Source organism: Sminthopsis crassicaudata, chromosome 3, assembly GCF_048593235.1.
Source record: "Sminthopsis crassicaudata isolate SCR6 chromosome 3, ASM4859323v1, whole genome shotgun sequence".
NCBI lineage: Eukaryota > Metazoa > Chordata > Mammalia > Dasyuromorphia > Dasyuridae > Sminthopsis > Sminthopsis crassicaudata.
In genome coordinates, this window is record NC_133619.1 from 107,461,426 (window position 1) to 107,474,150 (window position 12,725).

A 12,725-nucleotide genomic window follows, 5' to 3' on the forward strand; every position below is an offset into this window, starting at 1 on the left:
TACATATCAAAACAACATGTGAAAAGTTATTGTGTAATCATAAAGGAATGTACCAAAGGTATATGATTTTTAGTAGAAAAATTAAAACACCATCATAGTTTAACCAAAAATCTATCTGAAAGTGGCAGAGACATAGATAGCATTGGGTTCTACAAACAGAATCCATAACTACAAATCAAAAAATACATTACCTCATAATTACTTGTAAAACATCTCAAGGCTTGCAGAGCACTAGTATGAGCATTATAGTCCTTGTTTTATATAGTAGCGAATTGTAGTTGTGAGAGTCAGGGGTATTAATGCTTCTGCTCACATGTTCAGGAAGAAGCTGAGGTGAGACCCCCCGACCCTTAGTTATTTCTTCTTATTGGATCATGATTGGTCTTTTCCATTTTGTATACACCAATATCAATAACATCTTCAAACTCAAATAAATGTCACTTATCATGATGGTTTTTTGAGAAGAACCACAGAATTCATGATGGAATGAAATTTGCTACTATAGAATGTCATGTGAAATTTCTTATTTTAAAGGATTCTATTGAAGCTATGAGAGGAAATCTGGATACTAATACTGTGTCAGAATATAGTTTGGTAGACTCAATGTTACAAAGGTACAAAAGGGAATAGATGAAATAATCAACATTCATAAGTGATAGAAGTAACTTTGATGGTTATTCAGTTTAGAAATGCAAATTATATACCTCAGGAAGAGACAGATTTTTAATTTTTTATTAGTGACATAATGGAAGAGGAATAAAATCAAAGTACATTCACTCATTCACATTTCTAAAACAAAGCAGACTCAGAATACTATTCTTAATCCAATGAAAAATGAAATATTAGCTTTATGCTGCATATACCCATACCTAGTTCATCCTATCAATGATTTCAAAGAAGTAAATATGTGAAAATAGTTGCACTATTGATACAAATTGAAAAAAAAAAAAGCTATCATGGAAAATGTGGACAAAATCAAGATGTTAGTGCTTTTATAATGCATTTAATTTTTGTCTGTCAAGATTTTATAGGATGGCTTAACAGAAGAAAAAGAAATTTTTAATCATATCCTTTTCCAACATTTACAGTATACATAGTATTTTACTCATTTCAAAAAGTGAATATATTCTGCTTCCTAGATTCAAAAATTATGTTGCATTACTTTGTTCTACTCTGAAAATATGTAAGAAAGAGGCCTTCAACGATGTCTTTGCTATTCATGAAAATAGTTATGTTATTGGATGACAGATATTTGTTTCTCTTTCTTGGTTATCTGCAGATTTTGTTGAAATAGGGTTCTGGCTTGGCTTAAGTCACCTCAGGCCTAAAACCCAGTGAGACAAAGCAAGAAATGTTCTTTTTTTTAATGTATATGTTTTTTGATGCTAGAAGATGCCACTTTCCATAGCACTTTGATATTTATTTTGTGACATAAAGTCATATGTGATATAGGAAATATTCAAAGCCTACTGTAAAGAAAAGCACACAGGGGTCATAGTTTTTAAATGTAGGGGTGTACAATAGGGTTGAAAAATTCTTTAGCCCAGATCTAAGAAAATATGCTTTGGCTCAGAACAGAATCAGAAATATATTGTATGCTCTTTGTTAATTCATTAGCTCTACACTTTTGTGCTGAAATATTTTTAAAAGGTGTAATCACAAATATTAGGGGTGGTCATTGGAATGGAGAAGTGTATGTGACTAGAAGGAAAAAAGACACTGTGATTTAGTTTTGTAATTTATGAGGTTTTAAATGCTCAAAATGATATTTCCCTTATGATTTATTTTTTTAATTTGAATAAAATGAAAAAAAATATTTCGCTTGATTATGACCCTCCTAAATTGTACATAATTTAGAGGAAACAATAGAAAACAGTTCATTTTTTGCATATAATATGTATATTTTTATTTATATTTTGCTAGCTTTCATTTAGGGAATCTTTATAATGACTAATTTTGTGGCTGAGTCATACACCTATATATACAGAGATGATGAAATGAGAAAGTAGGCCACTCTTCTGTTTTAACTGAGTCTATTAATTTTTTCCTTTTTTTTTCTTTTCAAATGAGATAAGTTCTCCATTAATGTTAAATGAGAGAGCAGAAGAGGGAGGAAGAAGAGGGAAGGGGGGGGAGATGAAGAGAGAGGGAGAGATGAGGGATAAAAAGGGAGAGGAGGAAGGAGGAAAGGAGAAAGGAGGGAGAGAGAAGGAGGGAGGGGAAGAAGAGAAAGAAGGGGGGAGAGGACAGAAGTTTAAGGAGAGAGAGAAAAAGTGATAGGGGAAATGGGGAGAAAGGGAAAAGAAAGGAAGAGAGAGAGAGAGAGAGAGAGAGAGAGAGAGAGAGAGAGAGAGAGAGAGAGAGAGAGAGAGAGAGAGAGAGAGAGAGAAGGGAAACAGGGACACAGAGAGAAAATTCAGGGAAGAAAAAGTATTTTGAAATATGACTGCTTGGCTTATTCACATGTTGGAGTACAACTTATGAAGAAGGGGAAAAAAAGTAACACTTGAAGAATTTTTCCAAATTTGTGAAGTATTTGGAATTGAGTGAGAAACTAAGTAAAAAGCCCTGCTTTACATAGAACAAAAGCAGATAAATGTGACAAAACTAGAAGACAAAAAAATTGTTCATCTGCTCTTAAGATTTACTGTCAAGATTAAGCCTGAGAAATGAAAATGTACATATTTATCTTTTGAAAAAACTAAATGGAAGTACTTGAGCCAGAAAGGTTAAAAATGGCTCAGGGAACAACTGCACTAAGTAATGTTTTAGGGCCCTGATTTATGCAACGAGTTCAGTTCAATAATGAGCAAAACTGCTAATCAGTGCCCACAGATATTAGATAATAAATTCAAGAGGACCAAATGGATGTTTGCAACAGAGCAACTACTGGCTTAATGATTTAATTAATCTAAACATGCAAAAAAGTCTTGCTAGTTCACATTTGTTTAGCACATGACATGTTAATGGAGATAAAACTGCTTGGGGTGGGGGTAAGGCCAGTGATCTTCATAAATTTACAATGTGATCTGGGGGCAAAAGACACAATTTCCAGAAGTTACACAGATTCCTCACAAGAAACTCATCAGGGACTTGAGAGAACAACAGCTTATAATTGGCCAGGTAATATTTCACCTTACATGGCAGAAATGAAATTGCTTTGATTAGTATAGCATATCTAGGCTAGTGCTATGCAATTCAGACCTAGAGATAAACAAAGTGCCTTATAATTTGCTGAATGTTATCTTTTCCTATACTAGGGTTTATCGTAGGGGCTACTATAGGCAACAGTGACCATCCTATAGTCTTCAGGACGACAATATTTCATTTCTTATCCTATTTATCAAAATTGGGTATTAATGGTCACTTGACCTTTTTATTTTATTTTTTTATGAAAGTAGTTCTGTAAATTAATTTTCCATAAGATTTTAAACAAATATTGGAAAAGAACTTATGCTTCTACATACCTTTAAACCAAAGGTTTTGTTTTTGTTGTTGTTTTGACACCCAGCCTGTTAATTCATTGTCACAGGGAACAATCATTGAGAAAACATCCTACTTTATAACTTTTGGTCCTGATAGTGGAAGGAAACTAATCATGCAGACTTTACCTGTCAGAAGCTAGGTGGTCCAGATTTTAAGGTTGCCTCAAGACTCACTATACAATATTGCTTCTCAATCAATTTATAAAAATCTAAAGCCCAAATAAGTGAAATATTTCCAAATTTTATAGCAAATGACATTTTAATATTTCTACCCAATCTTATAGAGAAATTGATGATATTTAATAGGCTATTCAAAATACCAACTCTTGTATTTTCTTTTTGGAAATTACATATATATTTAAATAGCAATAAAGGCCTAACTAAAATGATCAAATCTGTAAATAGAGTAAATAACCAAAAAAAAAAAAAAACCCAAAAATCAAAAAAAACAATGAAAATATGGGATTTATATAAATATGTATATGGATATATATGTTTGTGTATATATGCACACATAATGTGTGTTTATATGTACATATAAATTAAAAGCCCATAGATTATATTGATGCCAAACTTTAATTAATAATTTCCCACCTTAGTAATAGTAGATAAGACAATTGCTCTAAAATAGTATTTTTTCAATGAGCCTATATTTAAATTCATCTGTACTAAACGAAAACATATAACAAATTTACCTGATAATGTTATAATTCTTCTATAAAGAGCCTATATCACTTAACAATAACACTTGCTTACCATTCTTGTTTTTTCTCATCATGAGCGATTAAATTCTTTTCAACTACAATAATTTATTATACAGTCTTTCAATGTATTATATGTGTGTGTATATATATATATATATATTTGAGCATATTAGTTATAATTAAGTCCCAAATTATATAAAGCAAAGCACATAATTTTCTGAAGCAGTATCAATTCATTTTGTTTAATTTAACAGAGTAACCTACATGTATACATTAATTTTGTTGTGGTGGTTCATTTGTTTTTTCCATCAGTGTCTGTAGTGAGTACCATTTCTCTTTTAATTGTATATTTGTCACAACAGGTTAGTATTCTGGCTAGTTCATATGCAGAAATGCCAAAGCTCAGATCCTCATTCTTATCACACAGATTTTACAGGTCACCTAGAGAGAGAAGCATATACTCATTAAAGTTATACAGCAGGAGAAAGAAGCCAAAATCTACCAAATTTAGAAACTACAACCGAACATTGACTATAGAACTCTACACAAAGAGGGTTAAATATAAGCAGAATGGCATTTACTGCTTGCAGAAACAGACTGCTAGATACAGTCATGACTGGGTTTAAATACCCTTTGATTTTAAGGCCTTGTTTGGAAATTTGGATCTAGATTTCTTTGAATGTCACATTATTTGACACAATAGGTTATACTAATTCCTACTAGACTTCAATGACTTCAGGGAGCATAAGTTGCAATTGTCAATAGAAGACTCACCAAACTATTTTTTGTAAATAGCTAAGCTTTGGATCCAATGATGATAATTAAAAGCATTATAAATTTTTGTTAATTTGTTTTAAATAAAATTAACTATTTTTAAACTAGACATGTAGCTAGGTACTCTTCACCAGCTTTGATGTTAGTTACGTGGAAATCTTATAGAATTTAGAATAGTGTTTCAATCAGTTTTTTTTTTTTAAAGAAAGAAATAAACAAAGGAAGCAATAAAGATCTCTAAACACGAAAAATAGATATTTTACTTAAATTAATTTTTATATCTTTAATGAGTTCAAGGACTTAGTTTTAATATTGAAGATATAAAGATGAAATATAATACAATTATTAATTCAAATAGCATTTTTCAAATTCTAAGCACTATGCAAGACTAGAAGAAACTCTGTTCTTGAGGGATATCCAAGCTATTAAGAACAAAAGGCATGAATATAGAGTTATGTGGTTTTAAAATATCATATAATTTTTCAGAAAGATCAGTAGAGGCCTCTTGTAGAAGGTGGAATTTGAGCTGAACAAAGCTCACAAACCATACTCATTAATAGCCTTTATTCAGAGCTTATTTATTCTTCCTATATACAAAAGTCTAATAAGCTTATTTTGTTTTGTGAAATAAATTCTATTGATATCTTTTGCTTTTACATAACATATTCCTTATTATATTCTTCTCTTATCTTTCCAGGTGAGTTATCCCTTATTCTAAAGGAGAGAAAGATCAAAACAAATAAAAACCTTCTTTAAAGCAGATTTTTAGAGATATGTTTTTTTTTTTTTCCATAAGAATATTTGGGTATATTCCAAGAATCTTGGCATGTCTTCTTGTCATGATTATTCACATAGTTATCAGTTGATTCTATTATTTGTTTCTTGATGTAATTGTTGCTTATTATTTGATTATTTACATCTAGGCCTGTCATATGCTTATACTATCTAAACTGCTTTAAAAAATTTATTGCACCATGATCTGTAAAGAATGTGTTTAGTATGTCTGCTTTTTACATTCATTTGCTATTTCTCTATACATTAATTTGTGGTCCATTTCAAAAAATATTTAGTACTGATTAATATATATATTCTTCAATGTTACCATTTAAAAAGTTACATAACATTTTAGCACTAAATTTTATATCATTTTGTTTAGTTGCATATTCTCTCTTTTGTTTATATTTTTATGCATAAATAAAGCTATTAAACTCCATAGCTTATTTTTAAAGCAAACAGCTGATTATTAGAGTCTGAATCTGTTGTTGTATTGCTATAGAGAACTATGTCAAGGAAACTCCCTCCACTAATGTGGGTTGGTAACAGTGCTTTATCTTATAATCCTGGGGAGAAGCACTGAGAGTTTGACTTGCCCAGACCTACATATCTGGTATATGTTTGAGGCAGAACTTAAATTAGGTCCTCTTTATTCTGAGACTAGTATCCTGCCTGGGATACTTTGGGAACCCAATGAGCAAATCCCTTAATTTTGCTGGATCTCATTTTTCTCAGGAGTAAAATGAAAAGGTTGGGGCAATGCTTCTGAAGTCCATTCCACTGCTGTATCTGTGATCCTGTGACCCATTTTTAAGAAAGCATGTTAAAAGAGAAGACCAATTCTACTTCAAAATCACACTGACAACAATGAGAATTGTATTTCATAGGCGACAGAAAGATAGAAATAAAAAAGACATAAAAAGAGACAAAGGAATTGAGAAAACAAAATGCCTGAAAGTATGTAGTATATTTAGCATTTCGCTTAAAATAGGGCTGAAAGACATCACTAAAGCATTTAATTCATAATGACCACTTGAGTCATCAAGAAATTAAATCATGTTAACTTGTGAGATTTTATTAAATATAATCATAAACACAATATTATTAATAATGGTAATATATTTTAGAATTTAAAGTGGTTATCTTTTAGAATTTGAATATATAAAGACTATACCATCAACAATCTGAGAACTCCAGATTGCCTCAGCTTTTTTATGTATAACTTAAATAACCAGATCCTATGATAAACCAAAAAAAATCACTTGAGATACATTTTTGGAAATATACATAAGAACTGATGCTCAAAGAAGAAGATACCCTAGTATTTCCAATCTAACTCTAAATGTCTTCTTTTGCTCTTGAAATTGTGTCGTTAACTTATGCTTTAAAGTTTTTCTCCTGACATGTGTTATATGAGCCTTATATGAGCACACTTGTCCTACCTTCTGGCCTTGTCCTAGAGCAACAGTACTGATTTGAATCTAGTCTTCTTTCAGATAACTAGAAACTTTATTTATTTAAATCCATTTTTACATTGAGATAAAATATCTTCCTTTCCACTTATACCTGTTTTGTCTGATTTTTCCAAGTTGCAGAACAACAACAAAAAATGAAATGTCAGGACTCTTAGACGATATCTAAGTTATCCTCCAGCTATAACAGAGAACGCTAACTTCTAGGGCTGCTGAATTAGAATTTTAATTCTCATTAGAAGCCACATTATTTTCTACTCTATTTCTATTTATCTATTTTTTTCATAATTTGTTGTTGATGAGTTGTTTCAATGGACTCTAAGTCTTCATGATCTCTTTTAGGATTTTGTTAAAGATACTGAAGAGGTTTGCTATTTCCTATTCTTGCTTATTTGACAGATGAGGAATTAAGTCAAGTCTTCCTGACTATCCACTATGCCACCTAGCTGCCCAATTACAAATTTAGCCATGTATAAATTTACACATGCTTTTAGATATCTTCTAGCTACGATCTTTAATTCATTCATATTCCCCTAAGCATAGAAAGACAGCTCTTGTAGCCTCAAAATAATAAAAATGAAAACTTATCCTTTTACACCTAAGAAAGCACTGAATTGACTCCATGAAATATATCTCAGCAATAATAGTTTAATTACCCTATCAACAGATATTCAACAAACAAATCAATAGAAAACATTGTAAAAGTTTCTTTTCTGTCTAAATAGCTTTTCTCTAACTAGTATCTATACATCAATAATTTAGTATTAGGATAGCCTTTGAAAAATGTTGTGGCACAAAAATGTACCATTCTAAACAAACTTGGATATGGGCCTTTCTAACCTTAGATTAGTCCTTTTAGTTGTTGTTCAGCCATTCAGTCGTGTCTGACTCTTTATGTTCCCATTTGGGATTTTCTTGGCAAAGATAAGGGAGTGGGTTTGCCATTTTGTTTTCCAGCTCATTTTACAAATGAGAAAACTGAAATAAATAGGGTTAGGTGGCTTGACCAGCTAATAAGTCTCTGAGGCTGCATTTAACTCTGGCTTTCCTGACTGAAGGTCTAGCATTCTATCCATTGGGCCACCTAGGTACCCAGAGTGGTTCTTAGATAACAAATAGTCTTTTTACGAGGCTCTACCACAGCTTGCCCTCTGAAAGCAAAATCTGATATTATTGCCTTTATCTACAATGAGGCACCAAAGTAGGTATTTAGTGGAAATATATCTTAAATTAACTTCCCCCCCTGGTTTTAACACTTAGGGACTTGCTGTTTCAAATTCCCCATGGAAGTTAGAATATACAAGTATTCTTATCACTTTCATTATTATATACTTCATTAACATGAACATTACTAAACAGAATCTTATGGTTGATTTCAAATCTTCTCAATCTCCACCTGATGTATATGTGCTTTTCATGAAATTTTATGTTTCTCAGGAATCAGTGAGATGTGGAAGGGAACTGCTGAAAGCTGAAGTTGCTGAACACGATAGGTAACTCTCATTGAATTCAATGTTATCCTTTACAAAGGAAATGTGTCAGAAGCTGCAGATCTAGAAAGCTTTAAAAATTATAATAATGACATTTCAAGAGTGCTTTACAATTTACCAAGGGCTTTACTCACAACTTTGTAGGTAGCCCAACTATTTTTAGCCCCATTTTTCAGATAAGAATGTTGTCTCAGAGAAGCTAAATGGCTTTTGTATAATTACACAGTAGTAAATGGTACATGTTCCTTTCTCTCCAACATTAATTTCTTTTTTACATTGTATGATGAATCCTTTATTATGATGTTTAGTCATTCCTAATTTACCTATTAAGGGACACTGGTGTAAGACACATGGAAATACTGAGTAAGAGGATGTTATTATTACATTAGCACAGTGGTTCTCAAACTTTAAATTGGGGGCCAGTTCACTGTCCCTCAGACTGTGGGAGGGCCGGACCATAGTAAAAACAAAAGCTCACACTCTACTCAGCCCCTCAGCCCACTTGCCATAACCCGACAGGCTGCATAAATGTCCTCAGCGGGCCACATCTGGCCCTGCATTAGCAATGGTGAACAATATGAAATATTCAGATCTGAAAAATAGTATCTAAGAAGGAAATCAAAGTTAACAGAGAAACAATGGTTAAGAGGTGATTTGATGAGCCTGATTATATGAGTATCTGTACTATTTCTTGAGAGTCAGGCGTATTCAAAGTTGCCTTTGAATTTTTTATAGCAAAATACTGCTTTTACCTGAGGCTATTTTCTATGAGCTGTTCCTGATAAATGATAAACAAATATCTTATATTTGTGTAACTGAGTTTTCTTCCTGAAATACACCATCTTGAAGTGCCAATATTAAAGTTTAACCTGATAATCTTTGGTTGACTATTCGCCATGCAATGATTCCTTTTTGTGGTATGACATAGAAAGAAGTTAAAAAGAATTTTAATACATCCCTAGTGTAAATATTTTCCTCATTTCCTTAACATCTCTCATCTTAGATGATATACTCATATAGATGGATGTATGGCCATATTCTGGGAAAACACACACACAACACAAGAACAGGATCAGAGACCGAAGTGGGGGAAGAGAAAGAAGGAGGGAGGGAGGGGGAGAAGGAGGGGAAGAGAGAGACACATACAGAGAGAGAGAGAGAGAGAGAGAGAGAGAGAGAGAGAGAGAGAGAGAGAGAGAGAGAGAGAGAGAGAGAGACAAAGACAGAGACAGAGGCAGAGAGACAGAAACAGAGATAGAGACAGAGATAGAGGCAGAGGACACAGAGACAGAAGAAGAAGAAGGAGAAGAAGGAGAAGAAGAAGAAGAAGAAGAAGAAGAAGAAGAAGAAGAAGAAGAAGAAGAAGAAGAAGAAGAAGAAGAAGAAGAAGAAGAAGAAGAAGAAGAAGAAGAAGAAGAAGAAGAAGAAGAAGAAGGAGAAGAAGAGGAGGAGGAGGAGGAGGAGGAGAAAAAGAGAGACAGAGAGACAGACAAAAAGAGATGAAGATGAACCTGGTAACACAAAAAGTCCCGTAAAAAGGAAAGACCTTAATCCATTACTATCATAAGCCTCTCTTTTTTCTTATAAAAAAATTTAGCACATCTAGACAATAATACTCATTAATCTCACTGATAGATTTTTTTTCAACCTCTATAATTTCCCAAAAAAGTCAAAAGTGCTATCAAACAATTATGAGTAAAGTGAAAAAGTTAAGAGAGAGAGAGAGAGAAAGAGAGAGAGAGAGAGAGAGAGAGAGAGAGAGAGAGAGAGAGAGAGAGAGAGAGAGAGAGAGAGAGAAATTAAATGCTACCACCAAATATCACCCCTATTTGGATTAAAAACAAACAAGTTCTACTATAAAGCAAATCTTTTATGCAGAATACATTGAATAACTTTGCTGTTTTCCTGTTAAAATATCAAGCTAACTTCCTTAGTGTAAAGAAAGAATAAGATCATATCTTTAGAGATAGAAGAAATCTCACATAGTTTGTTGAAAAGAATACATAATTTTATAGAAGACAATTTTCACAGTTGAACAGAAAATTCCTCAAAAAATGATTAGTTTTCATTTTTTGTTTATGTATTCCTAATATCCAGGTAGAGGTCCTGGCACATAATAGGTGTTTCAAGAATTCTTATTGTATCCAATTAAAATCTGATGATTTATTGTTGTTGTTGTTGCTTTTAATAGAGGAATTGTGGGTTTTCCCTTCCTTTACCAAAGTATCTCAAATTAAGCCTCTTGAATTTGATATCATAGTAGTTATACAATTCAAAAAATAGGATAAAACTGCCACATTCAGGCTGACAGCAGCTGCTGCATCAATCTGGTACATTCTTCAAAGTCTTTAATTTGGCCAATATGAGTTAGGATGGAGTGTAAAATATCATGTATAAGTTCCCCAAAATATTTGAACACTGGATGAATCTAACCTCAAATGTATAAATAAAGATATATTTTCTCATTGTTAGGAATCTTGAATTTATACTGGATGATTAAAAAACGAGAATTCAAAAATAGTAAGACAAATTTGTTTACTTATAAAGAAAAGTACAGGGTTTCATTTTGTGTGTACTATGTAAAGTTGCTATTTTTCCCCAATTATATATTGTTTATCATAGAGAAAATTACTTTCTGTGGCTGTGCATATTTGTTATGTTTGTTTTGCATTTTATATACAATAACAGTCAGAACTAGAATTATGGCTGGCATTACTGGATAAACCTAAAAATGCAAGATTTCTTCAAGAAATAGGATCATAGTATTATAGATTTAGAACTGAAAGGGACTAGCAGAAACTTTAAGTTCAACCTCATCATTTAAAACAATATTTTGAAAAATTCATAAAGTTTTGGGTTTTTTATTTTTTCAGAGAAGCTGGCTAACTTTTAGGTGGTACTTGTTCTTTCTGTATATCTGTCTCAAAAAAACTGGTTACTCTCAAGATTCAGGGAATATTCTAATTTACTTTAGGATTCTTAACCTTTTTTTTAATGTTTCTTTAATTGTTGTAAAATTATGAGCAACAAAAAAGAGATAAAATATACAATTCTATTTTTCATTGTTTTCATGAGCAATTCTTTTTCAAGGCACACATGGGGGTAGTTTGCATGGTTCTATGAAGCTGTAATCCTAAGAAAATAGTGCTTTATATTTGAAGTGTCTTTATAACTGGGATTATAATATTATATTCATAAGACAGGAACATTACATACAGAAAAACATTCTATACATATAATTCTGGACTAGAATAAAGAATTTCTGGGTTTTATTGCCAGTGATTCTAAGAATTCTTTGTGTGACTCAGAAAATTACTAAACATATCTGTGGTTCCTTTTCCCTTTTGCAAAGAAAAGCTAATTATACTTGCTAAATGTTCAACTTAAAGCCTGCTATGAAGATTAAGGAGATCTTCTTAAAATCTATTGTTGTCTATTATGGAGAATACCTTGAAAGGAAAAAAGAAAATACTAGACCAGGTCTTGCATATTAGTCAGATCACAGGTTAGCTTTGCACTTTAAGAAGCAGATGATGCCTATTTCTACACAGTACACTGACAAATTTACGAGATGTAGACAATAAATATGGGTAAAAAAAATGGACTTTCTACATTAGCAAATTAATTGTTTGGTTGTTACATTATCTCTGTGGTTTATATTTTCTTGGCAATTAGAATAAAAAGTCAAACTACCTAGATTTATTTGTTGTTGCTGCTGATAATAATAATAACAATACTACCAAGAATATACTAATATGTCTATAGCTATGTTTGAAAGGAAGCTAGGTGGTACAGAACATAATTTTGGGCTTGGAATCAGGAAGATTTCTCTTCATGGGTTCAAATAAAGCCTCAGACACTTGGTAACTGTGTGATCTTTAGCAGGTCATTTAACTCTGTTTACCTCAGTTTCTTATCTGCAAAATGAGCTGGAGAAAAGAAAAGGCAAACTACTCCAATATTTCTACCAAGAAAATCTCAAATGGGGTCACAGATATTCAGAAAGAACAGAAAAGTGACTGAATA

General features: G+C 32.1%; 1 protein-coding gene across 6 annotated transcripts in view; it reads right to left on the reverse strand.

Annotated features, from left to right (window-relative positions):
- Positions 1-12,725, reverse strand: part of PCDH9 (protocadherin 9) — a 1,054,104-nt gene that overhangs the window by 271,665 nt on the left and 769,714 nt on the right. The window contains exon 6 of one of the 6 annotated variants that reach the window (XM_074299225.1): positions 4,376-4,630. The exons of the other annotated variants lie outside the window; for them this stretch is intronic. Coding sequence (XP_074155326.1) covers positions 4,620-4,630 — 11 coding nt within the window. The 3' untranslated portion in view covers positions 4,376-4,619. Of the gene's footprint in view, positions 1-4,375; positions 4,631-12,725 lie in introns of those variants that run through there. 6 annotated transcript variants of the gene reach the window in all.